The sequence below is a fragment of the Heterodontus francisci genome, chromosome 32 (genome assembly GCF_036365525.1).
Source record: "Heterodontus francisci isolate sHetFra1 chromosome 32, sHetFra1.hap1, whole genome shotgun sequence".
NCBI classification, from domain to species: Eukaryota; Metazoa; Chordata; class Chondrichthyes; order Heterodontiformes; family Heterodontidae; genus Heterodontus; species Heterodontus francisci.
The window spans coordinates 14269562-14297543 of NC_090402.1; the positions used below are offsets into that span (position 1 = coordinate 14269562).

At 41.8% G+C, this 27982-nt stretch overlaps 1 protein-coding gene across 1 annotated transcript in view; it reads left to right on the forward strand.

Moving 5' to 3' along the window:
* The first annotated feature begins 441 nt into the window (after window positions 1-441).
* fnbp1b (formin binding protein 1b) overlaps window positions 442-27982 on the forward strand; it is a 308796-nt gene continuing 281255 nt past the window's right edge. The window contains exon 1 of the mRNA XM_068012288.1: window positions 442-672. Coding sequence (XP_067868389.1) covers window positions 649-672 — 24 coding nt within the window. The 5' untranslated portion in view covers window positions 442-648. The remainder of the gene's footprint in view (window positions 673-27982) is intronic.

Sequence of the window (27982 nt, forward strand, 5' to 3'; positions counted from 1 at the left end):
ACGGCCCCCCCTCACATTGACACCCCCCCCTCACATTGACACCCCCCCCTCACATTGACACCCCCCCCTCACATTGACACCCCCCCCTCACATTGACACCCCCCCCTCACATTGACCCCCCCCCTCACATTGACCCCCCCCTCACATTGACCCCCCCTCACATTGACACCCCCCCCCCTCACATTGACACCCCCCCCCCTCACACTGACACCCCCCCCCCTCACACTGACACCCCCCCCCTCACACTGACACCCCCCCCCGCCTCACTGACACCCCCCCCCGCCTCACTGACACCCCCCCCGCCTCACTGACACCCCCCCCGCCTCACTGACACCCCCCCCCGCCTCACTGACACCCCCCCCCGCCTCACTGACACCCCCCTCCCCCACCTGCCTGTCGCGCGCTCCCGCCGCCCGAGCGCGCTCGCGCCGCCTGTCAGCCGTTGGCCATATTGTCAGCCAGCTCAGAGTGGGGCAGGAGCCGAGCGGAGAACCATGAAGGAGAAATAAATCCTGTACAGAATTCAAACAAACTCTTCGATCCGCAGTGGATTATTATCTGCACTTTTTGTCATTTATCAGGGGCTTGTTTGCTTATAGATTTTGTTTCGATTATTTTTCATTTTATTTCTGGAATAGCCCGCCGACCATGAGCTGGGGAACGGAGCTGTGGGTGAGTGAGAAATAGAAGGAAAATTAGTAAAAATAGACATTTTGTGTTTTACTAAACGCTCGAGGTTTATCCCTTTCAACTCAAAATCAGTGAAGCGAGAAGAGGAGCTGAGGGTGATCGATGTATTTATTTGCAGACTGGTTAATAATTATTACTTCTAAAATATTTAACCAATGATTACTTGTGGTTTTAAAAAATTACTTGGTTGAACATTTTCAAATGCATTTTTGTATTTTATAATGGAGCTGAGCGACAGAAACATCAATACGAGTTTGAAGCACAAGCCGGCGGGGGTGGGAGAAGGTTGTTTTAATTTTATTGTTTTTTTTAATATAATGTTTAAAACCGTTTTGATTTTTCAAAACCTGATGCGAGAGGCGCACCGACCGCCCGAGCCAAGAGAAGGTCGATAACTTGAATTGTTTACGATCGACCCTTACTGAATTGGAAATTGCAGCATCTCTCTGGTGGTTTAATTTTTTTTTGCAGTTTTGAAATTGAAATTTCCGTTACTGTGAAAGGCGAGGAGCCGAGGAAGAAGCAAGTCGTTGGTTTGTAGATTAAGCACCTGACCAGGGCAGACAAAGACGTTTTAAGAGGTTGCAAGTTATTTCTGTGTTTCTCCCCCTCCCCCCAAAATGATAGTAAAGTGGGTAAAACCTGAAGTAGAAATGCTGCCTCTTACGCCTTGGATACGTATGGCAGTGCTTGGCTGTATCAAACATATTGTGCATTTAGAGTTTTCCAGAAAGATTTTTTACAGAAATGTTAGTTATCTCCAATACCAGTGAGTGGAGTTGAGGTGGACTCATCAGGGCACACTGAGAAATGTTGTTCGCTGAAGGAAGCGCAAACTGTTTTGTAAACCTAGAAAATGACCTTCTGTTAATGCAAATTTAGTTTTGTATCTGAGGACACCCTATGAAGTTTATGGTAGAGGAATGGAACATGGTTGGTTCCAATTTAAGTTTTTTTTTGAAGAAGTCATGACCAGTTGGATTGAAATGGTAATTTGTAAGAAAATTGGGTTTGAAGGCTCTGGAGAAGTTAGCGATATTATGCCATCAACTCTTTGCGGCAGATCAAAATGTTAGTGTTTATTTGTATAGTAGTACTACCTATTGTCCTCAGTACCTTGCTGTACGGCAGCGAGGCCTGGACAACGTATGCCAGCCAAGAGCGACGTCTCAATTCATTCCATCTTCGCTGCCTTCGGAGAATACTTGGCATCAGGTGGCAGGACTATATCTCCAACACAGAAGTCCTTGAAGCGGCCAACACCCCCAGCTTATACACACTACTGAGTCAGCGGCGCTTGAGATGGCTTGGCCATGTGAGCCGCATGGAAGATGGCAGGATCCCCAAAGACACATTGTACAGCGAGCTCGCCACTGGTATCAGACCCACCGGCCGTCCATGTCTCCGCTATAAAGACGTCTGCAAACGCGACATGAAATTGTGTGACATTGATCACAAGTCGTGGGAGTCAGTTGCCAGCGTTCGCCAGAGCTGGCGGGCAGCCATAAAGACAGGGCTAAATTGTGGCGAGTCGAAGAGACTTAGTAGTTGGCAGGAAAAAAGACAGAGGCGCAAGGGGAGAGCCAACTGTGCAACAGCCCCGACAAACAAATTTCTCTGCAGCACCTGTGGAAGAGCCTGTCACTCCAGAACTGGCCTTTATAGCCACTCCAGGCGCTGCTTCACAAACCACTGACCACCTCCAGGCGCATATCCATTGTCTCTCGAGATAAGGAGGCCCAAAAGAAAGAGTACTACCTATTATTTTCTGGTGGTGAACAATAGATTGCATTCTAGTGAATTTAAAGAGATTTGCTTAAGAATTTTAATCCTTCAATGATCACAATTAAGTGCTCTAGCAGCAGTAACATTTCAGGCTGATGACTGGTATGATATGCGTGTGCATTGGGGAAAGTTTTAAACATGAACAAATAAAACTACCTAACATGTATTTTGGATAATCTTATCTCCTGGTTTATGATCTTTTTCTATCACATGCACCTATTAACCCTTGAACATGGACATATTTACAGATTAATGATACTAATTGCATTCAAATCCTGGAAGCTGGTGTGAGCAAATATAAAAACTGAATTGCAAACACCATCATGAACTTCAAAGCCAGTGAAAATATAGTTTGCCGTTTGTGAATGTTATTACAACGTCTTTGACAAGGTTGCAGTAATCTGCTCCCAGACCATTTTATTTCTATTTGTTGACAGGATGTGGGTGGCAGTGGCATGGCTGCATTTATTGTCCACTCCGAGTTGACCCGATGCAATAACGTCATAAGTGAACAAGTAGTTTGTAACAGTGATCCAAATGACGCAATTGCCTTGATATTATTCTTGGGTATATTTTTAAAGCACTCTTTTACTTTTGAGGGTTAATTTATTCTTAAGTATTGGTCATTCAGAAGACTGCTTATGGTATTGCTATTATGATTACAATGATTAAATTAGTTGGAACAGCATAAGTACAACTTAATCAAGAAATAGCTTACTGTTGAATGCCTGATGATTTTATGACCTTTGGTAACATTTGGTCTTTGTATGCTTGTAATACTTTAATCATATCTCCAGTCCACCATGACAGTTCTTCAGGATTTAAAAAAAAAAGGATACCTGTAGCTATCTTATGTGGGTTGCTTTTGATTCAGAGCCGAAAATTCTCCTGCGTCTGTCAATCTACCAACAGAACTTAACCTCAAGATTTACAACACTTGCACTAGGCAATAAAGGGATAGATCAACTTAAACACTCTGTGGCAGAACAATGTATTAACTTAATGCCAAAATCATTTTTAAATCTGGTTTATGGTGAGTAATGCTGCAGGAAATTGGCTATGGCCAATATATATACCCTGAATCTAGCATGCCCACCAAAAAGGAAATGTTACATTTGTGCCTGGTTGGTTCAAATATCATATACAACAACAACTTATATTTATATAGTCCCTTTAACGAGGGTTGTGGGGCTGGAGGAGGTTACAGAGACAGGGAGGGGTAAGGCCATGGAGAGATTTAAAAACAAAGATGAGAATTTTAAAATCAAGACATTGCTTGACAGGGAGCCAGTGTAGATCAGCGAGTGCACAAAGAAACATAGAAAATAGGAGCAGGAGTAGGCCATTCGGCTCTTTGAGCCTGCTTCGCCATTCATTATGATCATGGCTGATCATCCAACTCGGTAGCCTGTTATAGAAACATAGAAAATAGGAACAGGAGTAGGCCATAGGGTGATCGGGAAACAGGACTTGGAGTTTTGGATGACCTCAAGTTTATGGAGAGTAGGATGTGGGTGACCAGCCAGGAGTGCATTGAAATAGTCAAGTCTAGAGGTAATGGAGGCATGAATAAAGGTTTCAGAAGCAGATGAGCTGATATAGGATGAGGTTGGGTGATGTTACGGAGGTGGAAATAGGCGGTCTTAGTGATGGCACAAATATGAGGTTGGAAGCTCATCTTGGGGTTAAATGTGACACCAATGTATCAGTAAAGCAGGAGCAAATTATACTTGAACAATCTTAACTTCTCTCTGCAAAACAAATGAACTTCCAATTAACCTTACAATGTGCCTGTTTAGAGGACTCCTTCCCTCACTCCACCCCGAAGTATGCTTATGTGGCCTTAAAAGGACAACTGAGTCAAACATAGCTCCGCCTTAGCTTATAGCTTTGCTCAAAGCCACCCCTTGAAGTCTGTTCGGAAAGTGATATCCCGGATGTAAATGTTTCTCTCATTAAATAATATTGTATAAAATATTCTCTGACGTGCAGCAAGAAATATCATGGGAGATCAGCTCCTACTATCAATAATTTCTGAAACATCAATTCAAAAGAACGTAAATTTGTCCGTGAAGATGAAAACTCGCTGCTTATTATGTGATTCAAACTCCTTGATCAGATTATGACCTTGCAGTGCACTCCATCATCCATTGCCTGATTTTCAAGTTAATCAATAACCTAAATTATTAGCTAATAAGACTAAAGCAGCCTTTAAATTTTAGAATTTTAAATACTTTACAATTCTAAATTATGGGAACTAGATGGACAATTGGTTAATGCTCTTTTTTCACTTCTGGAACTTGGGTTCTGATCCAGCTTAGCATGATGGCATGAACTTTTACTTTTTCTGACATTATATAGGTTTTACTTGAAATTACTTTAGGCAGTTATAAGGCAGTTCTAACAGAAATTGCCTATGATCTGGTTAAAGTTGGCACACTCAGAGTAGATGGTGTGAGAATTGGAAAAGTTAGCATTGCTGCTTTTCTAAAATTGGGGCAGATTGGGAAAGTTCCATTCCCCAGCACTGACATCTCAAGAATAAAGAGGCTACATACTATTTGACACTAAATGGGGTCAAGGAGCACAGGGATCTCGGGTACAAATGCATAGATCAGTAAAGGTAGTGACGCAGGGTAAAAAGGGCATAAAAAGAGCAAACCAAGTACTAGAGATCATTTCAACTAGGATAGAACTGAAAAGCAGAGAAGTTTTGTTAAACGTATAGAACCTTGGTTAGACATCACTACATATACAGTATATATTTCTGGTCTCCATATTATAAGGATGTAGAGGCATTGGAGAAGGTGCAGAAAAGATTCACAAGGATGACACCAGAAGAGAGGTTAGAATTATCACAAAAGACTGACTACATTAAGGCTCTTTTCTCTAGAGAAGAGAAAGTTGAGGGTGACCTGATGGAGGGTATTTAAGGTAAAGAAAGGGTTTGTTAGGGTAGAAATGGTTAAAATGTTTCCACTTGTTGGGGAGACAATAACTAAAGGTCATTAATGTAAGATATTCAGTAATAAATCCAGTAGGGATTTCAGGAGAAACTTCTTTACCCAGCGAGTGGTGAGAATATCAAACATGCTACCACATGGTGTAGTTGAAGTGAATAGCATTGATGAATTTAAAAGTAAGTTAGATAAACACATAAAGGAGAAAGGAATGGAAAAGTGGTGATCGGGTGAGGAGGAGTTGAACGGCTCCCCTCCTGTCCCTCTCCTTGTTTAATTGCAACAGGGTTTATTTCTTTTTAAAAGTGGATATGCATATCAATTCAGTGAGTGTTTAACCATTTACTTTTGCTGTGATCACAAAAGAACCGATTGGACAGGTTTTCTTGAGATTAAACAAGTTTTATTATACTTAAAATCGATTTAAGTAAAATAATAAACTACGCTCCAACTTTCAACACACATCCACGCGAGGTTACAGTGTGAAGAAGAATAGATTGGTTGGGTTAGAATCATAGAATCATACAGTCTGTGGAGTTTGGTAATTCAATTGTCTTTCGGCTGAACTCGGTGGTCCTGAAGTTTCTGGCTGGTAGATGTGGTCAACTGGTTCAGGGTTTTCTTGGAGACAGTGATCCAGATGGTTTTCTTCCCGGGATCTCTGTCTGCATCAATGATAGACTTGGGTATTTTGCAGCCAACAGGTAGGATTCGAACTTGCAAGGTCACCTGGGGAGAGAGGGAGGGGGACCCCACTTGGATCCTTCACAGGACAGAATCAGTTGCTTGTCTGCTCTGCAGAGAGAAGGAGTAGCTTGTTTCACACAGATGGTGAGTCTGTCACATGATGGCCCAGTGTATTCTCTCTTTTGCAATTTAATTAGATCAGGTCTAAGAATTCCAATCTCTCAGGGTCCCATTGTTCCAGGATTACCCTTTGAGTGGCTCGTCTCCACCAGTGTTAATGTTCCAAGATTGCCTTTAATGTCTTGTTAATGAAGGCAGGACCGGAAATCCATTCAAAATTCTCACCATTGTTCTGGATGAGGACTAACCAGATATTCGTCTCCACCTTGATATCTTGGAATGTAAGGTATTTAGGTGCAAATTGCAGTGGCCATTTTAGCTGCTAGGAGTGATCCCTTATCAGTTCTTTGTCTCCTGATTTTTTTAAAGTTTAATTCAGGTTTCCAACCGATGGATTTAAAAAAATCATTTGGCATAGCATATGTTTATGACAGTATGCTGATAGGGTGGGAGGAGGCTCCTGTGGAGCATAAACATTGGGGTCCAAATGGCCTGTTTCTGTGCTGTAGATCCAATGTAAGTTGTGATGCACAGAAGTCTTGAACTTGCTGCTGTATTTTACTGATTTTTTTCTCCAACTTCTCAAGTGAGTTGTTGGGCCCATCATCCCAATTCTGCTTCTCATTTAGGGGAAAAGGGAGAAACCTAGTCTTGTCAATAAATTTAGAACATTAACTAAATATTGAACACTTAGCCTAAATAAGTAAGGCTTCCATTCATTCTCTGAACTTTAAAAGTATGCTGTTAGATTGTGCAACTTTTTAATGGACAGTTATCTGAAGTATAATAATAGAATCTGTATCTGTAAACTAATATGAAAGTGCAACAGCTAGGTTTTCAGTCAGAATATTACTTGGTTAACTCAAAGAGGCCGCAGCTAAAATTTATCTTGGCATTTGTCAGACAGAAATGGTGAGGTAGTCTTTAGTTGAACGGAGCAGGAATGCATTATGCAAATGCTATTAATGTTGAAGTTTATATTTTGAAATCAAAGACAAGCAATTACCCATAAAGGAAAATAATAAATATCTGAAGTTTATGTTGTAAATAGCAGCAGTGCTTGCTTTAGTTTTGCAAAGTGTGAAATGGCTGATACAGCAGTTGATATACTGTGAAATAATTATTTACGTGTTTGAAAGAGAGTGCAGTTGACTCTTAACTTGCTGTGAATGCACGTTTTTGCTTAGTATGGTACCTAGGGTTGATTCTTGAAACAAATTTATTTCATGCACACTTTCCTTGCTGCAGTGCAAACAAGATTTTAATTGTCCATTTGTGTATGTTTCTCACTTTGGATTAGATTAGATTTTATTTTGTGATTTTGAACGTGCATGGTAAAGGCAAGTGATTGATGCCTAAGATTAGGCAGCTTTTTAAACTGAATTCTCAAGCTGCACTGGTGGGATTTGAACTCATGTTCTCTGAATTATTAGTCCTGGTTCTGGGTTGCTGGTCCAGTAACATAACCACCACCATACCCAGGTCTAATTTTCACTAGCTGTACCTAAATACCTCAGCAAATGTAACCAAGTTTTAATCCCAAAGCTGCTGGCCTGTGCGAAGATCTATCAGACATATCTTGCAATGTGAAAGTTATTAAATTGTGCTTGTTTAAAATTGTGTTTACTGCAGCTTTAGCCTACAAACATACTTGAACTTTCCCCCATTTACTTAGTTTAGTTACATACACATAATTGAGCTATTAGAGGAACTAATTTTGATTTTTTTAGTAGTTACTCTGAAGTAACAGTGAATAAGAGCATTTGGAGCCTTGAAAGCAAGGAGGGTCGTTTAGTTGAACTTGTAAAACCATATTTGTAACTAAATAGGCAGAAGAGTCATCTTGATGTGGCTTTAATTCTAAGAAAGGGGATGAATGATAAATGCTATCTAAGCTTGATTGGTGCTTTTTTTTAGACATGACTTGACAGGAAGGAGTTGGTATGAATGATGAGCTGTGTTAACAATTTTAACCCTTATAATATTGAATGTTGTATGTAAATTTCCAGGAAGCAAATTAGTTGAAGTCAATAATGAAGTGTTAAAAGACTTCTCATAAGCTATGGATTTCACATTGTAAATGTAAACATAAACATAAGTAGCAAATGTTTATTACTTAAATAATGTGCATAAGCATTGGAAGCTTAGGACATCCTAAGATATCTATTATGATGTAATTCACAGTTACATCTTTTCTGCATTATAATAATTGCAATTGATGGAAAATGTGCCAACAAGACCATAATTAATATGGATACTTGAAAAAAGTAGCTAGATTTTCAGTGAATAATAAATTATTGGTGTTTTGCAGTGTAGTGATATCAGCAGTGCCATACTTTTTCAAATATAAATTATTGTCACATCATAAATTTATTACTCATAGGGGCAGATGGTAATTTTTGTTGGCATTAGACTGGGATAGATTAGGAATTGGGAATAAGTTGGGTAGTACTGGCTGGAGTTACTTAATTTTACAGCAGAAATGTACTTACAGAATTAGTTTATGATCCTTGTTGCTGCAGTGTTAAAGAAAACCAGCTGAATATTCAAATTTATCTGGATTGTAAAGCAGGCTTGTAGAACTGCCAGAGATACGTATAGAAATGTTAAGTGGATTTTATCATTCAAAGAGAAACAGTACTACAGAACATACTCAAAATTCAAGTCTAGAATTCTTAAGGACCTGATAGTTTAGCAAGGAAATTATGGTAAACCTTTATAAATCATTGTTTAGACCTCAGCTCAAGTATTGTGTCCAATTCTGCACATAGCCTTCACATTAGTTTTAGTTTTAGAGAGATACAGCACTGAAACAGGCCCTTCGGCCCACCGAGTCTGTGCCGACCATCAAGTGTTATGGAAGAGGGTACATAGGAGATTTATTGGAATGGTACCAGGGTTGAGGGATTTCAGTTATCTAGAGAGACTTGAGAAGCTTCAATTGTTCTCAGAGCAGGGAAGATTAAGTGGAGAATTAGTAGAGGTGTTCAAATTTATGTGAGTTTTAGATAACAAAGAAGGAGAAACTCCAGTGTTAGAGGGGTCGACAAACAGGACGCAGATTTAAGATAATTGTCAAAAAAACAGGGAATGGGGAGGGTTATCTGGAATGCACTACCTGAAAGGGTGGTGGAAGAACATTCAGTGCATCGAGTACAGAGGAGATTTACAAGAATGTTGCCGGGGCTCGAAAGTTGCAGCTATGAGGAAAGATTGAATAGGCTAAGGTTGTTTTCCTTAGAACAGAGGAGGCTGAGAGGTGACTTAATAGAGGTGTACAAAAGTAGACAGGCACAGATTTAAGGTGATTGGTAGAAGGATTAGAGGGGACGTGAAAAACTTTTTCACCCAGAGGGTGGTGGGTGTCTGGAATTCACTGCCAGGAACAGTGGTGGAGGCAGAAACCCTCAATTCTTTTAAAAGGTACCTGGACATGCACCTGAAGTGCTGTAGTCGGCAAGGCTATAGACTAGGTGCTGGAAAGTGGGATTAGATTGGGCGGCTAGTTTTTTCGGCCAGCCCGGACACGACGGGCTGAATGGCCTCCTTCTGTGCCGTAATTTTTCTATGGTTCTATTCAGTAGTAACTTTGAAAAGAAAATTGGATAGTTATTTAAAAAGGAAATATTAGCAAGATTATATGGAAAGAGCAGGGAAGTGGGACTAATTGGATAGCTCTTTCAGGGAGCTGCGACAAACACAATGGACCAAATGGGCTCCTTCTATGCTGTAAGATTCTATGATTTATATGCAAAGATTCTGAGGGAAGCTCAATAAGAAATACCATATAGGCTGACTATAATTTTTCTAAATTCTCTATAAAGTTAAACTGTACTGAAGGATTAGAGTGGCAAATGTAGTGCGTGCCCAATTGCTTCAGTAGTGGTGTGGCCATTATTACCAAGTCACACTTTGCTCGCTCCCCCTGCTTTTAGCACCTGGTCCTCTCTCAAGAACCTCATCTTGTTCCACATCTCATAGGTCTCCTTTTAAAATTTCAATTGTCTCTAGCACCCTGAAACATCTCCCTCAAGATATTATCTCTCTCCTCCTCCCTCAGCCTCTGCACTTAATGACTTCTCATTATTGGTGATTTCAATGTCCATGTTCATTCTCCTTGCTCTCTCTGCTCTGAATTCTTTGCCCTCCTGTCCTTCCAAAACCTCTCCTCCCTATTCACAGTCACACTTTGACAATGCCATCTCATGTGACCTCTTTATTCCCTTGGGCATCTACGACCATTTCATTGTATCCATTCCCACCCTGAGTAGATGATCCATCTCTGCCTCCTCCTGAGGTCCCCAGCATCACAGGTGCCAGTTTTCAACCAATCAGATTCACTCCACGTGATATCAAGAAACGGCTGAAGGCACTGGATACTGCAAAGGCTGTGGGCCTTGACAGCAGTTTGAGGGAGAGAAGTGTGGGTCTAAGACCAGGATTTTAAACTAAAATAAGGACAATTATGAGGGCATGAAAGCAGAGCTAGCAAAAGTGAACTGGCAAAGTAGATTAAGGAATAGGTCAATAGAGATGCAGTGGCAGACATTTAAGGGGATATTTCATAATACAGAGAATAGATACATTCCACTTAGAAAGAAAAATTCCAAGGGGAGGACCCATCATCCATGGTTAACTAAAAAAGCTAAAGATAGTATCAGACTTAAAGAAAAAGCATATAATTGCACAAAGATGGGTAGCAGGTCAGAAGATTGGACAGAATATTAAAAAAATAGCAAAGAATGACTCAAAGATTAATAAGGAGGGAAAAATTAGAGTACAAGAGTATCCTTAATAAACAAGGGGGTGAAAGGTTATCGGCAGTAGGTGGAAAGGTAGTAATCAGTTCAGCCATGAATTTATTGAATGGCAGAGCAGGCTCGAGGGGCCAAGTGGCCTACTCCTGTTCCTAATTCGTATGTTTGTATATACATGCCTCTACCCCCTTTTACCCTCATTTCCTTCTGCATCTATCCCTGGGAAGAAATTCTCCCAAATGTCATTTACAACTGCAGTTTCAAACTTTCAACTGTCCAGCCTTTGACTTTCCATTTGCCACAATACTTGCTCAACAATTCCCACACCTCCACCCTTGTCCCCAGCGAATTATTTCCCTCTGGTGTCACACCCTCACTTGAGTACAGAGTTCAACGTATCTAGCTCAAAATTGGTTTAACCTGACATGCCTGCACCACACAAACTGTTACCTGGTCTCATTGTCATCTGCTAAAATCAGCCACTATTTCCAGAATCATTCTGGAGAGCAAAGATAATTCTGGTTCTATTTTCCACTATGAACTATCTCCTTAAACCTCTCCCTCATCCTCCCCACCCCCTTTCTGCCTTTACCTTCAACATCAAATGTGAAGCACTTATGGATTTCTTCATCACCTATGGTTGACACCATTCCCTCTGCTGCATCCCCACTTTTCCCTTTCCCAGTCCTAAACCCTAATTTCTCTGCTTTCTCTCCCAGCTCACACTATGCTCCCTTCAAGCTCATCTTGTTCATGAGACTAACCTCCCTGCTCCATTGGCCCCAGTTCCATAAACTGCTGACCACTCACTTTTTTTATTCGTTTCATTGGATGTGGGCATTGCTTACAAGGTCAACATTTGTTGCCCATCCCTAATTGCCCTTGAGAAAGTGGTGGTGAGCTGTCTTGAACCGCAGCGGTCCATCTGGTGCGGATACACGCACAGTGCTGTTAGGGAGGGAGTTCCAGGATTTTGATCAGGTGGCAGTGAAGGAACAGTGATATATTTCCAAGTCAGGATGGCTTGGAGTGGAACTTGCATTTGATGTTCTTCCCAAGTGGCTGCTGCCCTTGTCCTTCTAGGTAGAAAACTTTGGAAGGTGCTGTTGAAGGAGTTGTGGTGAGTTGCTACAATGCATCTTGTATATGCCTCCATACTAGCTGACATTTTAGAAGGCTCCTTCTCCTTGGTTGCTATCCTCTCCCTTTCAAACAAGCTGTCACCAAATCCCTGCTCAAAAAAAACACACCCTTGACCTCTTTGTCCTTTCAACATAGTGTTGCATCTGCACCCTCCCTTTCCTTTTCCACGACTTCCTGTTTGAATGTCTCCAATCCAGTTTCTGTGCCTGCTGCAGCATTGAAACAGCATTGAACAAATTCACAAATTGCATCCTCTGTGATTGTGATTAGTGCATTATCTGTCCTTGGCATGGGCAACCACACCATTCTCCTCCATTGTCCAGGTCAGAGGGACTGCCCTTGCCTGGTTCCTATCTTATCTGTTAAATCATACTCTGCAGTATTTCCAACAATGTCTTCTCTTCTAGCTCCTACATTGTGACCTTCAAAGACCCCCTCTTCCTCATATACACGCTGTGCCTTGCAGACATGTGGCTATCTTCCACACACACGCTGATGACACCCAACTCTAACTTTTTGCCAAAATAAAAGCAAAATACTACAGATGCTGGAAATCTGAAATAAAAGCAAGAAATGCTGGAAATACTCAGCAGATCTGGCAGCATCTGTGGAGAGAGAAGCAGAATTAACGTTTCAGGTCAGTGACACTTCATCAGAACTGACCTAAAACGTTAACTCTGCTTCTCTCTCCACAGATGCTGCCAGACCTACTGGGTATTTCCAGCATTTCTTGTTTTTATTTCTAACTTTTCGGCAACTGTCTCAATGCTTTCCCTCAATGTTGACTGCTTGTCTAACATCTAATTTTGGATCACTCACAATTTTATCCAGTAGGTGGATCAAAGCCATCTTTGGCCCTGCAACAAACTCCCATTGACACCGATTCTATCCACCCTGTTGGCCATTTTGGCAACCTCAACCTGGAAATGAGGTTCTGATCTCATATCCTCTCCATCAAAAAGACAACCTGTTTCCATCTCTGGAACATAGCCACTACCTCGCCCCTTTTGCTGCATAAAACCATACCCATGCCTTTTCCACCTTCAGGCTCAACTATTCCCGTGCTTTTCTGGTCAGATTGCCATCCTTCATTCTCCATAAACTTCAGCTCATCCAAAACTCTGCTGCCCATACCTTATCCTGAATTAAGTCCCACTCATCCATCATCCTTGGGTTCACTACTTGCGCTGGCTTCCAGTCTCCCAATGTTTTGAATTCTTTCATGGTGTCATAAAGGTGCTTCCATTCTTCTTATTTTTGAGGTTTTTTGTTTAAAAGATACCTGAGGAGATGCTGGACGTAGTTTTTTTTTTAAAGGGTCACTGGAAGAATACTTGGGAGTTTGTTTAAAAATAAACATTTACCGGAAGTCACATGTCATAAGCCGGAGCGTTATGGACTAAGGAATTGTTTTCACTCAGAGAAGTCACATGTTTGGATTTAAGGCTTAGGAGTTTTGGTTTTGTTTATGTACTGTTTGGAGTTCAGTTGGGATTGCAGCCTGCTGAGAGAGAGAGAGCAACCAACTCATCCTGTTCCACCTTTATTTATTTATTTTATTTATTTAGAGATACAGCACTGAAACATGCCCTTCAGCCCACCGAGTCTGTGCCGACCATCAACCACCCATTTATACTAATCCTACACTAATCCCATATTCCTACCACATCCCCACCTTCCCTATACTCTCCTACCACCTATCTATACTAGGGGCAATTTATAATGGCCAATTTACCTATCAACCTGCAAGTCTTTGGCTGTGGGAGGAAACCGGAGCACCCGGAGGAAACCCACGCGATCACAGGGAGAACTTGCAAACTCCGCACAGGCAGTACCCAGAATTGAACCCGGGTCACTGGAGCTGTGAAGCTGCGGTGCTAACCACTGCGCTACTGTGCCGCCCTCTTTGAGAAGCTCGGAGAATTCAGTGTGAGAGCTGGAGAAACTGATGCAGTATTTCTCCTGAGAAGCTTCTGGAAGACTTCATCTCAACATCTTCTGAACGAACTGCTTCTGAAAATCCCAGTGACAACCGCATGTGTCCAGTGACACCCGTCTATGTGTACCTGGACGCCAGACTGAATGTCATCTGGAACATTCCATATCTTGTCCTTTGTCTTCAAGAATTAGCAAGTATTTGGCTAAAGTATTTTTGTTTTCGTAAAGTTGATCTCTGCAGAGAAAACTTCTTTATTTTTTCTTTAACTGGGGTGTGTGTATGTGCATATGTGTTAGGTTATTTTAGAAGGGTATATATTTATCCTTACCTATTTCAAACTGTGTGTTAAAGCTTTGCATCTTTACTGAATAAGTCTTGTTTCATAAATCAATAATTTTGTTGTTTGTTAAAGAAACCTGGTTGGCAGATTTTTCTTCTGAAACTAAAATAAAGTATATAATTGCCCATATCGGTAACTGGGTAAAACATTTAAATATATGCTGTGACCCATGGGGAATTGGAACTAGAGAAAGACAGTGCATTTCTCCAACCTCGGTCGTAGCAATGGTCTCACTCCTCCCTCTATCAACTCCTCCAGCCATACAACCCCCCCCCCCCCCTCCTTGAATTCTCTGTTCCTCTGACTCTTGTGTGTTCAATCTCCCACCATTAGGAATTATGCCATCAGCCACCTAGATCTTACCTGTGGAATTCCAGCTGTTATTCTGTTTGCGCCTGTACTTCCTTTTGGCCCTCCTGAAAACCCAGCTCTTTGGCAATGTTTTTTAGTCAACCCAGCTAACATATACGTCTGTGGCTGAGTAACCATCATTTTTCATCACGTTGAAATTGAAATCAATGGAAATCTGTGGGAAAATTTTCCACTGGTTGGAGTCATACCAAGCACAAAGGAAGATGGCTGTGATTGTTGTAGGCCAATCCTCTGAGTCCCAGGACATTGCTGCAGGAGTTTCTCAGGGTAGTGTCCTGGGCCCAACCATCTTCAACTGCTTCATCAATGACCTTCCTTCCATCAAAGGTCTGAAGTGGGAATGTTTGCTGATGATTTCACAATGTTTGGTACCCTTCGTGACTCCTCAGATACTGAAGCAGTCTGTGCCCGCATGCAACAAGACCTGGACCACATTCAGGCTAGGGGCTGATGAGTGGCAAGTAACATTCGCACCACACAAGTGCCAGGCAATGATTATCTCAAAAAAGAGAGAATCTAACCATCTCCCCATGACGTTCAGTGGCATCATCATTGCTGAATCCCCCATCATCAACATCCTGGCAGTCACCATTGATCAGAAACTTAACTGGACTAACCACGTACATACTGAGGCTACAGCAGCAGGTCAGAGACTGGGAATTCTGTGATGAGTAACTCGCCACCTAATTCCACAAAGGCCTTTCTACCAAGTCAGGAGTGTGATTTATCATATTCATTTCATGGGATGTGGGCGTCGCTGGCCAGGCCAGCATTTATTGCCCATCCCTAATTGTCCATGAGAAGGTGGTGGTGAGCTGTCTTCTTGAACCTCTGCAGTCCATGTGGGGTAGATGCACCCACAGTGCTATTAGGAAGGGAGTTCCAGGATTTTGCCCCAGCAACAGTGAAGGAACGACGATATAATTCAAAGTCAGGACGGTGTATGGCTTGTAGGGGAACTTGCAGGTGGTGGTGTTCCCATGCATCTGCTGCCCTTGTCCTTCTAGGTGGTAGAGGTCGTGGGTTTGGAAGGTGCTGACTGAGTAAATTTGGTGTGTTGCTGCAGTGCATCTTGTAGATGGTACACACTGCTGCCACTGTGTGTTGGTGGTGGAGGGAGTGAATGTTTGTCGACAGGGTGCCAATGAAGCATGCTGCTTTGTGCTGGATGGTGTTGAGCATCTTGATGATGGAATACTTTCCACCTGCCTGGATGAGTGCAGCTCCAACAGCACTCAAGAAGCTCAACATCATCCAGGACAAAGCAGCCCACTTTGGCACAGCATTCAGCACCTTAAACATTCACTCCCTCCACTACTGGCACACCGCAACAGCAGTGTGTACCATCTGCAAGATGCACTGTAGCAAGTCGCCAAGTCTCCTGTGACAGCACCTTCCAAACTCATGACCTGTATCACCTGGAAGGACAAGGGCAGCAGACGCGCGGGAACATCACCACCTGCAAGTTCCCCTCCAAGCCACACACCATCCTGATTGGGGAGTATATCGCTGTTCCTTCACCGTCATTGGGTCAGAAACCTGGAACTCCCTCCTTAACAGCACTGTGGGTGTACCTACATCTGATTGACTGCAGCAGTTTCAGAAGGCAGCTCACCACCATGTTCTCAATGGTAGTTAGGAATAAGTAACAAACACCTGGTGTTGCCAGCGACACTCACATTCCATGAACAAAAAAAATCTTTGTGAAGCACCTCAGGATTTTGTTTCCCCCTATTTTAAAGGCATTATATAAATACAAGTTGTTTTATCTCAACAAGTGGGAGTTGGGCAGCTAAGGGCATGGTTGCTTATTGTGTGTCTCTCTACTGGGAGGAGGTGTGGTGCGGTAGGGTAGCACGCTAGGCGTGATTCAGAAGAGCCAATAAAAGCCATGAAATTAAAGGCCAGTTCACCTTATTTTAGTTAAAGTTAAACGTATGGTGTCGACAACGAAATCACTTCACACTTGGGAGAAATCTGAGCTAATCAGAGCCAGTCAGTCAGGGGAATGTGGCAGGTTGGATCCAGAATTGACTCAGGGACAGGAAACAAAGGGCAGTAGTCGACGGATGTTTTTTGTGAATGGAAAGCTGTTTTCAGTGGTGTTCCACAGGGCTCAGTGTTGGGTCCCTTGCTGTTTGTGGTATTTTTAATAATTTGGACTTAAATGTGGGAGGCATGATTGGGAAATTTGCTGATGACACAAAAATTGTCCGTGTAGTTAGTAGTGAAAAGGATAGCTGTAGACTCCAGAATGGTATCAATGGTTTGGTTGAGTGGGCGGGAAAGTGGCAAATGGAATTCAATCCAGAGAAGTATGAGGTAATGCATTTGAGGAGGGCAAATAAAGCGAGGGAATACACAATTATTGGGACGATATTGAGAGGGGTGGAAGAAGTTAGAGACTTTGGAGTGCATGTCCTCAGGTCCCTGAAGGTGGCAGAACAGGTAGATAGAATGGTGAAGAAGGCTTATGGATTGCTTTCCTTTATTGGCTGAGGTATAGAATACAAAAGCAGGGACGTGATGCTGGAACTGTATAAAATGCTATATTGCATACAGTTCTGGTCACCACACAACAGGACATAATTGCTCTCGAGAGAGTACAGAGGAGATTTGCAAGAATGTTGCCAGGGCTCGAAAGTTGCAGCTATGAAGAAAGATTGGATAGGCTAGGGTTATTTTCCCTGGAACTGAGGAGGCTGAGGGGAGACTTAATTGAGGTGCACCTCAATTATGAGGGGTCTAGATAGAATAGACAGGAAGGACCTTTTTCCTCTGGCAGAGAGGTCAGTTACCAGGGCACACAAACTTAAGGTGACTGGTAGAAGGATGAGAGGGACATGAGGAGAAGGTTTTTCACCCAGAGGGTGGTGGGTGTCTGGAATTTGCTGCCAGGAATGGTGGCGGAAGCAGAAACTCTCAATTCTTTTAAGAAGTACCTGGACATGTACCTGAAGTGCTGTAACAGCAATTCTCTGCACCAGGTGCTGGAAAGTGGGATTAGATTGGGCGGCTAGTTTTTTTGGCCAGCACGGACACGATGGGCTGAATGGCCTCCTTTTGTGCCGTAATTGTTCTATGGCTCTGTTTCTAAAGGACAAATGGTGCTTTACCAAGATAAAAGAGTTCTTTTGAAGAAAAAGGATAAATAAATGATTTTTGGAAATAGAATTTTGTTAGTGAGACTTACCAAGGAAGAAGATGCTGACAGAGTTGTAGTAAAAATGGAGGTAGTTGAGATACTCGGACTAAAAATTGATAAAGATGAGGTGTCAGAAAGTCTGACTGTACTTAAAGTTGATAAGTCACCAGGACCTGATGGGATGCATCCGAGGATACTGAGGGAAGTAAGGGAGGGAAGTTGTCGAAGCACTGGCAAAAATTTTCCAATCCTCCTTAGATACAGGGATGGTCATGAATCTGGAGAATTGCAAATGTTTACTCCCTTGTTCAAATCAGGGTGCTAGGATAAACCTTGGAACTTCAGACCAGTCAGTTTAACCTCAGAGGTAGGAAAGCTTTCAGAAACAATAATCTCGGACAAAATCAACAGTCACTTGGACAAATGTGGATTAATTAAGGAAAGCCAGCATGGATTTGTTAAGAACATATCGTGTTTAACTGATTTGATTGAGTCTTTTGATGAGGGTACTGTGATTGATGTGGTGTACATGGACTTCCAAAAGGCATTTGATAAAGTGCCACATAACAGGCCTGTCAGGAAAGTTGAAGCTCATGGAATAAAAGACTTATCAACTTTAAGTACAGTCAGACTTTCTAACACCTCATATTTGCAGCATGGATACAAAGTTAGCTAAGTGACAGGAAGCAGAGTAGTGAACGGTTGTTTTTCAGACTGCAGGATGGTACATGGTGGGGTCCCTAGAAGTCGGTTTAAGGACCACTGCTTTTCTTGATCTATATTAATGACCTAGACATGGGTGTTCAGGGCACAATTTCAAAATTTGCACATGATACAAAACTTGCAAGTATTATGAACTATGAGGAGGATTGTGATGGACTTCAAGAGGACGCAAACAGGCTGGTGGAATGGGCGGACAGGTGACAGATTAAATTTAACGCACAGAAGTGTGAAGTGACACGTTTTGGTAGGAAAAACGCGGAGAGGCAATATAAAATAAAGGATACAATTCTAAAGAGGGTGCAGGAGCAGAGGGACTGGGGAATATACTATATGTGCACAAATTGTCGAAGGTGGCAGGGCAGGTCGAGAAAGTGTTCAGTGAGGCATTTGGGATCCTGAGCTTTATAAATAGAGGCATTGAGTACAAAAGCAAGGAAGTTAAGTTGAATCTTTTATAAAACTCGAGTTCAGCCTCAATTGGAGTATTGCATCCACATCTGGGCACCACAGTTTAGGAAGGATGAGAAAACGTTGGAGACAGTGCAGAAAAGATTGACAAGAATGGTTCCGGGGATGAGGGTGCTCAGTTACGAGGATAGATTGGAGAAGCTGGGGCTGTTCTCCTGAGAGAAGAAAAGGTTTGAGAGGCGATTTGATAGATGTGTTCAAAATCATGAGGGGTATGGACAGAATAGATCAGGAGAAACTGTACCCGTTGGTGGAAGGGTCGCGAACCAGAGGTCATCATTTTAAGGTCATTGGCTAAAGAACCAGAGGTGACATGAGGAAAACATTTTTTGCACAGCAAATGTTCAGGATCTGGAATGCACGGCCTGAGAGTGTGGTGGAGGCAGATTCAGTCATGGATTTCAAAAGAGAATTGGATAGTTATCTGAAGAGAAAAGATTTAGTGGTACAGGAAAAAGGTGGAGCAGTGGAACTAGTAGAGCTGCTCTTGAAGAGAGTCGGCATGGACACAGTGGGCTGAATGGTCACCTGTGCTATAACCATTCTATGATTCCATGATTCTCATTCATGAAAAATTAATGTTTTTCTGTTATTTTTGTTTAGGGATTTCACTCTATGGTCTTTACATGTTTTTGGAATCAAAATGAAAGTGTTATAAGAAAAGTTTAAAGATTCTAAACTGGAAGACAAATAGTAGAGGAGTAAAGCTCGTGTTGGATATGTGTAGGAAAAGTGTAATTTGTGACCCAGTACCTGGGCAGCTTTTTGAATTTTTTTTTAATCTGAGGATGTGCATGTCATTAGCAAGGGTGGCATTTTTACTGTGGTTTGATACAATTGAGTGGCTTCCCACTTCTGAGGGCTGTGAAGCGTCAACCATATTGGTGTAGGATTGAAATTACATATAGGCCAGATTTTTTTAAACCTGAATTTAAATTCTGAAACTGCCGTGGTGGGATTAGAACTCTTCTCTCAATTTATTAACCTTGAAACATATAACCACTACATACGGTACCCTGAGATATAAGCAGTTGCATTCTCTATTTTTAACAAATACTCTGGAGACTTGCAGAGATATATTTTTAAATTAAGCATACTTGGGGCAACTCTTCAATCCAGAAAATCAAACTCGTGTATCTGCCTTAAAAACCAATATTTCTGGGGCTCTGTTAACCATTTGTGCTGTTGGAAAATGAAAATTTCAACTGTTTACATGCAAAGGAGTTAATTGGGCCATATTGCCTGGTCTCTGCTTTTTAAGATGATTCATGCACAGAATTAAAAGTTTACAGAACCAGTTTCAAACCAGGGAAACACCTGCTGTTGCATTACAAAGTTAATTAAAAGGGCTGAGCCGTTTCCTTTTTGTTTCTGTGCATAGTTGCTTTGGGAGAGTACACCAGTGTGATATTTCCATTTTCCATAGCAGACATCATTAACCTTAGTCTGAAAGATTTTGATGGTTTTCTCCTGCAGACCTAATGCCCATTCAAAAACTTAGGACCCTTGGCCAAACAGAGTGAGTACACTTTGTTCCAATAGTCTGCGGTATTTTGAGTCGAGACCTTAGAGGTCAAAAGACATTTTGCTCATTGTGCGATGCAAACTCTCAAAGGCTGCCAATTTTGGCTTTAGATGTTGATAATAGCCCTGCCTTCTTGCTCTGTAGAATTTTTCAGTTCTCTGGCATTTTTATGACAATCCAGCAGCAATTTTGTTTGTATTGGGTATTGATTCTTTCATGTACCCCGCCATGAAAACCATCTCTAATTTGTCTCATCCACAAGTGCAGTTCACAAATAATATAAAGAAGCTTATTCTTAACTAACCCATTGGTGATTGCAGTCAAAGAAAGGCTCAGATTTTTCATTGAATTCTATTTTTGTTCATTTGTTTATTATCACCACTGTTATCAAGCAGTAACTAATTAAGATGTTTAGACATAAATCACATAAAATCATAAAATCCTGAGATATGATCAGGAAATGGCTTTTAATTCAGTTCAGAATACCTGCTTTGATTGGCACCCCATCTACAAACATTCACTCCCACCACCACCAACGCACAGTGGCTGCAAGTGTGTACCATCTACAAGATACACTGCAGCATCACACCACAGCTCCTTAGACAGCACCTTCCAAATTTGTGACCTCTACCACTTAGAAAGAGAAGGGCAGCAGATGCATGGGAACACCACCAGCTGCAAGTTCCCCATTCAAGCCAACTACCATCTTGACTTGGAACTATATCGCCATTCCTTCACTGTCGCTAGGTCAAAATCCTGGAACTCCCTTCCTAACAGCACTGTGGGTGTACCTACCCCAAATGGTCTGCAGCGGTTCAAGAAAGCGGCTCACCACCACCTTCTCAAGGGCAATTAGGGATGGGCAATAAATGCTATCCTAGCCAGTGACGCCCACATCCCATGAAAAAAATAAAAATGGAGGTTTACCAGGAAATTATCAGGAATGAGGGACTTCAGTTATGAGGTGAGATTGGAAAAGTTAGGACTGTTCTTGTAACAGAGAAGGTTATGAGGTGAGCTGAATAGAGGTTTTCAGGATGATGAAAGGTTTTGATAGACTGGAAAGAGGAAAAACTATTCCCCCAGGTGAGTGGGCCAATAACCTGAGGTCATAGATTTAAAATCATTGGCAAAAGATCAAGAGGGAACATCAGGAGAAATTGTTTCACTCAAAGTTGTTAGGATCTGGAATGCTCTACCTGAAAAGGAGCTGGAAGTCGATTCCAATAATAATTTTAAAAGGGAGTTGGACAAGTATTTGAAGATGAGGAACTTGCAAGGATGTGGGACTAACCACAGCTGCTCTTTCAAAGAGCCAAACAGATCAGGCATGGTGGCCAAATAGGCTCCTTCCGTGCTGTAAGATACTATGATTCTATGAAATACTACATAATCCCTACTCACTGAGAAAGCCCCCCAAATAAGATCTGAATTTCATTTATAATTAAAAAAATAGAAAAACCACAATACCTCCAATTCGAGGCCATCATTTCCATAAGTATTTTTTCCAACCGTTTGCATAAATACACAGCTGAAACAAAATATTTGTGCTGTATCCTTGAAACTGATTAGTGTGTGTCGACAAAATCGGATAAACATATATTTCTTGATAACCGGTGTAATCATTTTTTTTGTGTGGGTGCGCACTGCGTTAAACTCCTGATTCGTGGATGTGTTTTTTATTCAACAAATTAGCTGAGCTAATCTTCCTTGACTGAGGTTGGTGGAAGTGAATCAAAGGAAGCCAGAGAAACCAATAACCTTATGATTGAGAGGCGCTGAGGAACGAATGCGCTACAGGAATAAATCTGTTTGAAAGTGACTTGTATCTGATCTCTTAATTGGGTAAAATATAACTTATTTTCAGTGGGATAAAAATGTTTAACATTGTACCATCAAACAATGTAGTGCTGTGAGAAACCTGTAACTTCACGTTTTTAAATAAAGTAATCAGAAAATGCATGAACCCCTTTGTCAGCTCTTTTGTTACTTTTTTATTTAGCCTTAAGAAATTACTTCATAGATTATGTTGTTGTATATAAAGTTGTGCATATAGTGCATCCTTCTTGTAAATATAATATTTTACCATCACACTTTTCTGTCACACTTGGTTGATTACTTCAAAGAAAAACAGCAGCAAATTAAATCTGAAGAGGTAGCTAATGTTTGAATTAAAGGAGGAAAGAGACAAACTGTAAATGAGTAACTACTTTTGTCTGCCTTCTTTGTTTCATAACTGAAATTTTGTAATCTCCAAAATAAGGTTTTAAACAAAATAGAAATATAAAAGATCTATACCATAATAACATAGTAGTTGAGTAATAGAATGTTTTGTGTCCTTTTATATCTTCTAATAACTTCATTAAAATTCTTACTTCAAGGCCTCGACCTGACTCAAAAGCCTGGGCTTCAACTGGATTTTTTTTCCTCAGAACGGTTTGTGAGTCACCAACCTCTGTAATCACCAGAACAAAGAACAGTACAGCACAGGAACAGGCCATTTGGCCCTCCAAGCCTGCGCTGATCTTGATGCCTGCCTAAACTAACACCTTCTGCACTTCCTGGTCCCATATCCCTCTATTCCTTTCCTATTCATGTATTTGTCAAGATGTCTCTTAAACGTCGCTATCGTATCTGCTTCCACCACCTCCCCTGGCAGCAAGTTCCAGGCACTCACCACCCTCTGTGTAAAAAGTTTTGCCTCGCACATCCCCTCTAAACTTTACCCCTCGCACCTTAAACCTATGTCCCCTAGTAACTGACTCTTCCACCCTGGGAAAAAGCTTCCGACTATCCACTCTGTCCATGCTGCTCATAACTGTGTAAACCTCTATCATGTCGCCCCTCCACCTCCGTCATTCCAGTGAAAACAATCCGAGTTTTTCCAACCTCTCCTCATAGCTAATGCCCTACAGACCAGGCAACATCCTGGTAAACCTCCTCTGCACCCACTCCAAAGCCTCCACGTCCTTCTGGTAGTGTGGCAACCAGAATTGCACGCAATATTCTAAGTGTGGCCTAACTAAGGTTCTGTACAGCTGCAACATGACTTGCCAATTTTTATACTCTATGCCCCGACCGATGAAGGCAAGCATGCCGTATGCCTTCTTGACTACCTTATCCACCTGCGTTGCCACTTTCAGTGACCTGTGGACCTGTACGCCCAGATCTCTCTGCCTGTCAATACTCCTAAGGGTTCTGCCATTTACTGTATACCTCCCACCTGCATTAGACCTTCTAAAATGCATTACCTCACATTTGTCCGGATTAAACTCTATCTGCCATTTCTCCGCCCAAGTCTCCAACCGATCTATATCCTGCGGTATCCTCTGACAATCCTCATCATTATCCGCAACTCCACCAACCTTTGTGTCGTCCGCAAACTTACTAATCAGACCAGCTACATTTTCCTCCAAATCATTTATATATACTACAAAGTGCAAAGGTCCCAGCACTGATCCCTGCAGAACACCACTAGTTACATCCCTCCATTCAGAAAAACACCCATCCACTGATACCCTCTGTCTTCTATGACCGAGCCAGCTCTGTATCCATCTTGCCAGCTCACCTCTGATCCTGTGTGACTTCACCTTTTGCACCAGTCTGCCATGCGGGACCTTGTCAAAGGCTTTACTAAAGTCCATATAGATAACATCCACTGCCCTATCTTCGTCACTTCCTCAAAAAACTCAATCAAATTAGTAAGACACGACCTCCCCTTCATAAAACCATGCTGTCTCTCGCTAATAAGTTCGTTTGTTTCCAAATGGGAGTAAATCCTGTCCCGAATAATCCTCTCTAATAGTTTCCCTACCGCTGACTTAAGGCTCACCGGCCTATAATTTCCTGGATTATCCTTGCCACCCTTCTTAAACAAAGGAACAACATTGGCTATTCTCCAGTCCTCTGGGACCTCACCTGTAGCCAATGAGGATGCAAAGATTTCTGTCAAGGCCCCAGCACCTGGAATATTTTTCAACACTAAATTCATGTAATCTTTTGCACTTAAACTATTGCCAAGCATTTAGATTTTAATTGAAAAAGAGCCCAAGTCAGAGACAGTGCAAGAGAAAGAGTCGCTATTGAAAAAACGAACGAAGGATTCCATTATGTAGATGTTTTCTTTTTCTGTTTATTGTCCTACAAAGCTTATTACTCAGGAGATTTTTATAAACACTTTGAAATTTATGAATTTTAAAGACTAATTATATCTCAGTATCTAGTTGTAGACATTGAAATCTGTCTATGTTAAAGAATGTGTACAGTCAGCATTAAAGTGCATTTTGCTCTTAAAATAAAGGTCAGGCCACAAACGAGCAATGAACTGGGGTACTTTTTTTTTAGAGATACAGGCCCTTCAGCCCACCGAGTCTGTGCCGCCCATCAACCACCCATTTGTACTAACCCTATACTAATTCCATATACCACATCCCCACCTGTCCCTATATTTCCCTACCACCTACCTATACTAGGGGCAATTTATAATGGCCAATTTACCTATCAACCTGCAAGTCTTTGGCATGTGGGAGGAAACCGGAGCACCCGGAGGAAACCCACGCAGAAACAGGGAGAACTTGCAAACTCCACACAGGCAGTACCCAGAATTGAACCCGGGTCGCTGGAGCTGTGAGGCTGCGGTGCTAACCACTGCGCCACTGTGCCGCCCTGGAATGAGACAGTGGTGGGTCAATAGGATTGTATTGGTGTTTCCTCCCCTTCAATGATTCCTGAACCTGCCATACTCTGGCCTGCCTGGAATGCTGCTTGTCCTGAACTCTGGTACCCTATTTCCCAGTGTTCCCAGATCCTAGTACTTAGGACCTCCAGTGCTCTGGTGACCATCCTTCTGGGTTCAGGTCTATTCACCCAGTGCTCCTAGACTGTATGACCATATTTCTCCTACATCCAGATCCTGGGAACCCACACCAATGCTTCCAACCCACTAATCCTGCCTTTGGTAGAAACACATAACATAGTCTATTTCTTGGGGACTGCCACCGGTGCTATTAAATTCGTGTGTAAAGGCCATTTTCTGTAACACTTTTTTTTAACCATTTGGTTACTCTGAATCATAGTAACAAACGTTTATTATAACCAGCTGAAATTTATTCTGCTTTTGAAAACTTACTAAGCTAAGTGTAAATGTTGGAGAGATTAAATTTTTTAAATAATGAACTTATTTATAATTGGGATAATTTACACTTTCTGAATTTTATTCATGGCTCTCTTTCTTGCAGTCAGAAAGCAATCTTAGCATGCAATGTTATTTCACCGTATTCTATGGCGGGCAGCCATAAAGACGGGGTTAAAGTGTGGCAAGTTGAAGAGACAGTAGTTGGCAGGAAAAAAGACAGAGGCGCAAGGGGAGAGCCAACTGGGTAACAGCCCCGACAAACAAATTTCTCTGCAGCACCTGTGGAAGAGCCTGTCACTCTAGAATTGGCCTTTATAGCCACTCCAGGCACTGCTTCACAAACCACTGACCACCTCCAGGCGCCTATCCATTGTCTCTCGAGATAAGGAGGCCAAAGAAGAGAAGAGTATCAAGAACTTACTAGCTTCACAATGTCCCCAATTTAATTGAAGATATCATACGTGCATTATATTTTAGATGGTATAATTTTCTTTTATAACAGACTTAACTTAAAACACTTAACTTAAGCTTTTCAGCCCTCTAGCCTGTTCTGCCATTCAGTGAGATCATGGCTGATCAGTATCTCCACTTCATTTAACCTGCCTTTGCTCCAATAACCCAGCATCCACACCCTTTTGGAGTAAGAGAATTCCAGATTTCTAGAAATTTCATGTGACCAAGTGCTTTCTGATTTCACTCCTGAATGACCTGGCTCTAATTTTAAGATTGTGCCCCTTGTTCTGGAATCCTCCATCAGAGGAAATAGTTTCTCTGAATCTACCTTTTTGAATTGTTTAATCAATCAGATCACCACCCCCCCCCCCTCCCCCAATCTGCTATACTCAAGGGAGTACAAGGCAAGTTCATGTAACCTGTCCTCACAATTTAACCCTTTATGCCCTCGTATTATTCAAGTGAATCTGTGCTATATCCCCTCCAGTGTATCCTCTGTGAGGTGTGGTGCCAAGAATTGAGTGTAGTATTTCTGAAGGGGTCTGGCCAAGGGAGAACTGTCTCAGAAGATACACTTGTAATTTTATAAAGATGGGGTACTTCTGGTGCATATTTCCTGTCATTGTCCTCTGTGTATGCATTACACTTAACTTTTTATGTCACATTCTTCAAAGAAAGATATGAAGAAACAAAGCAATTCTCCAGCAATAGATAATACTGTTGCCAGATAATATCTGCAGCGTATTAACTGACATCTTGATCAAACTGGTATTTATTTAATAACATTTAGGCTTTACACATAATTGGACACATTCCGACACTGCAGCAGAAGAATAATACATTGTGATTTACATGATATTTTCCTGTCTGTATATAACAGCATATTCTCCAATTAATGAGAGCAGTGCTGTAAAGGTTTGCTAGTTAGAGAAAATGAGTGTAAGTGATGATTTTATGTTCACAGTGCACATAGTTATTGCTATTCTGCTCCAATAGGATTCACTGTGTAGCAATCAGAGACAGTGGTGTAGTGGTAATGTTAGTGGACTATTAATTCAAAAACCCAGGCAAATACTCTGTGGACATGTGTTCAAATCCCACCATGGCAACTGGTGGAATTTAAATTTAATTAATAAATTAAATGGTCTCAGTCATGGTTACCATGGTAACTGGAAGAGGAAGCACCACAAATGCCCCATCCTCAATGATGGAGGAGTCCAGCACATCAGTGCAAAAGAAAATGCTAAAGCATTTGCGACCATCTTCAGACAGAAGTGCCAAGTGGTTGATCCATCTCAGCCTCCTCCTGAGGTTCCCAGCATCACAGATGCCTGTCTTCAGCCAGTTCGATTCCCTCCATGTGATATCAAGAAACTGCTGAAGGCACTCTACTGCAAAGACTATGGGTCCAGACAACATCCCGACTGTAATACTGAAGACTTGCGCTGCAGAACTAGCCGTGCCTCGAGCCATCCTATTCCAGTACAGCCACAACACTGTCATCTATCCAACAATGTGGAAAATTGCTTAGGTATGTGCTGTCTAGAAAAAGCAGGACAAATCCAATCCAGCCAATTACTGCCTCATCAGTCTCTTCTCAATCATCAGCAAAATGATGGAAGTTGTCATTGACAGTGCTATCAAGCGCCACTTAAACAGCAGCAACCTGCTCACTGATGCTCAGTTTGGGTTCTGCAAGGGCCAGTCGGCTCCTGATCTCATTACAGCCTTAGTTCAAACA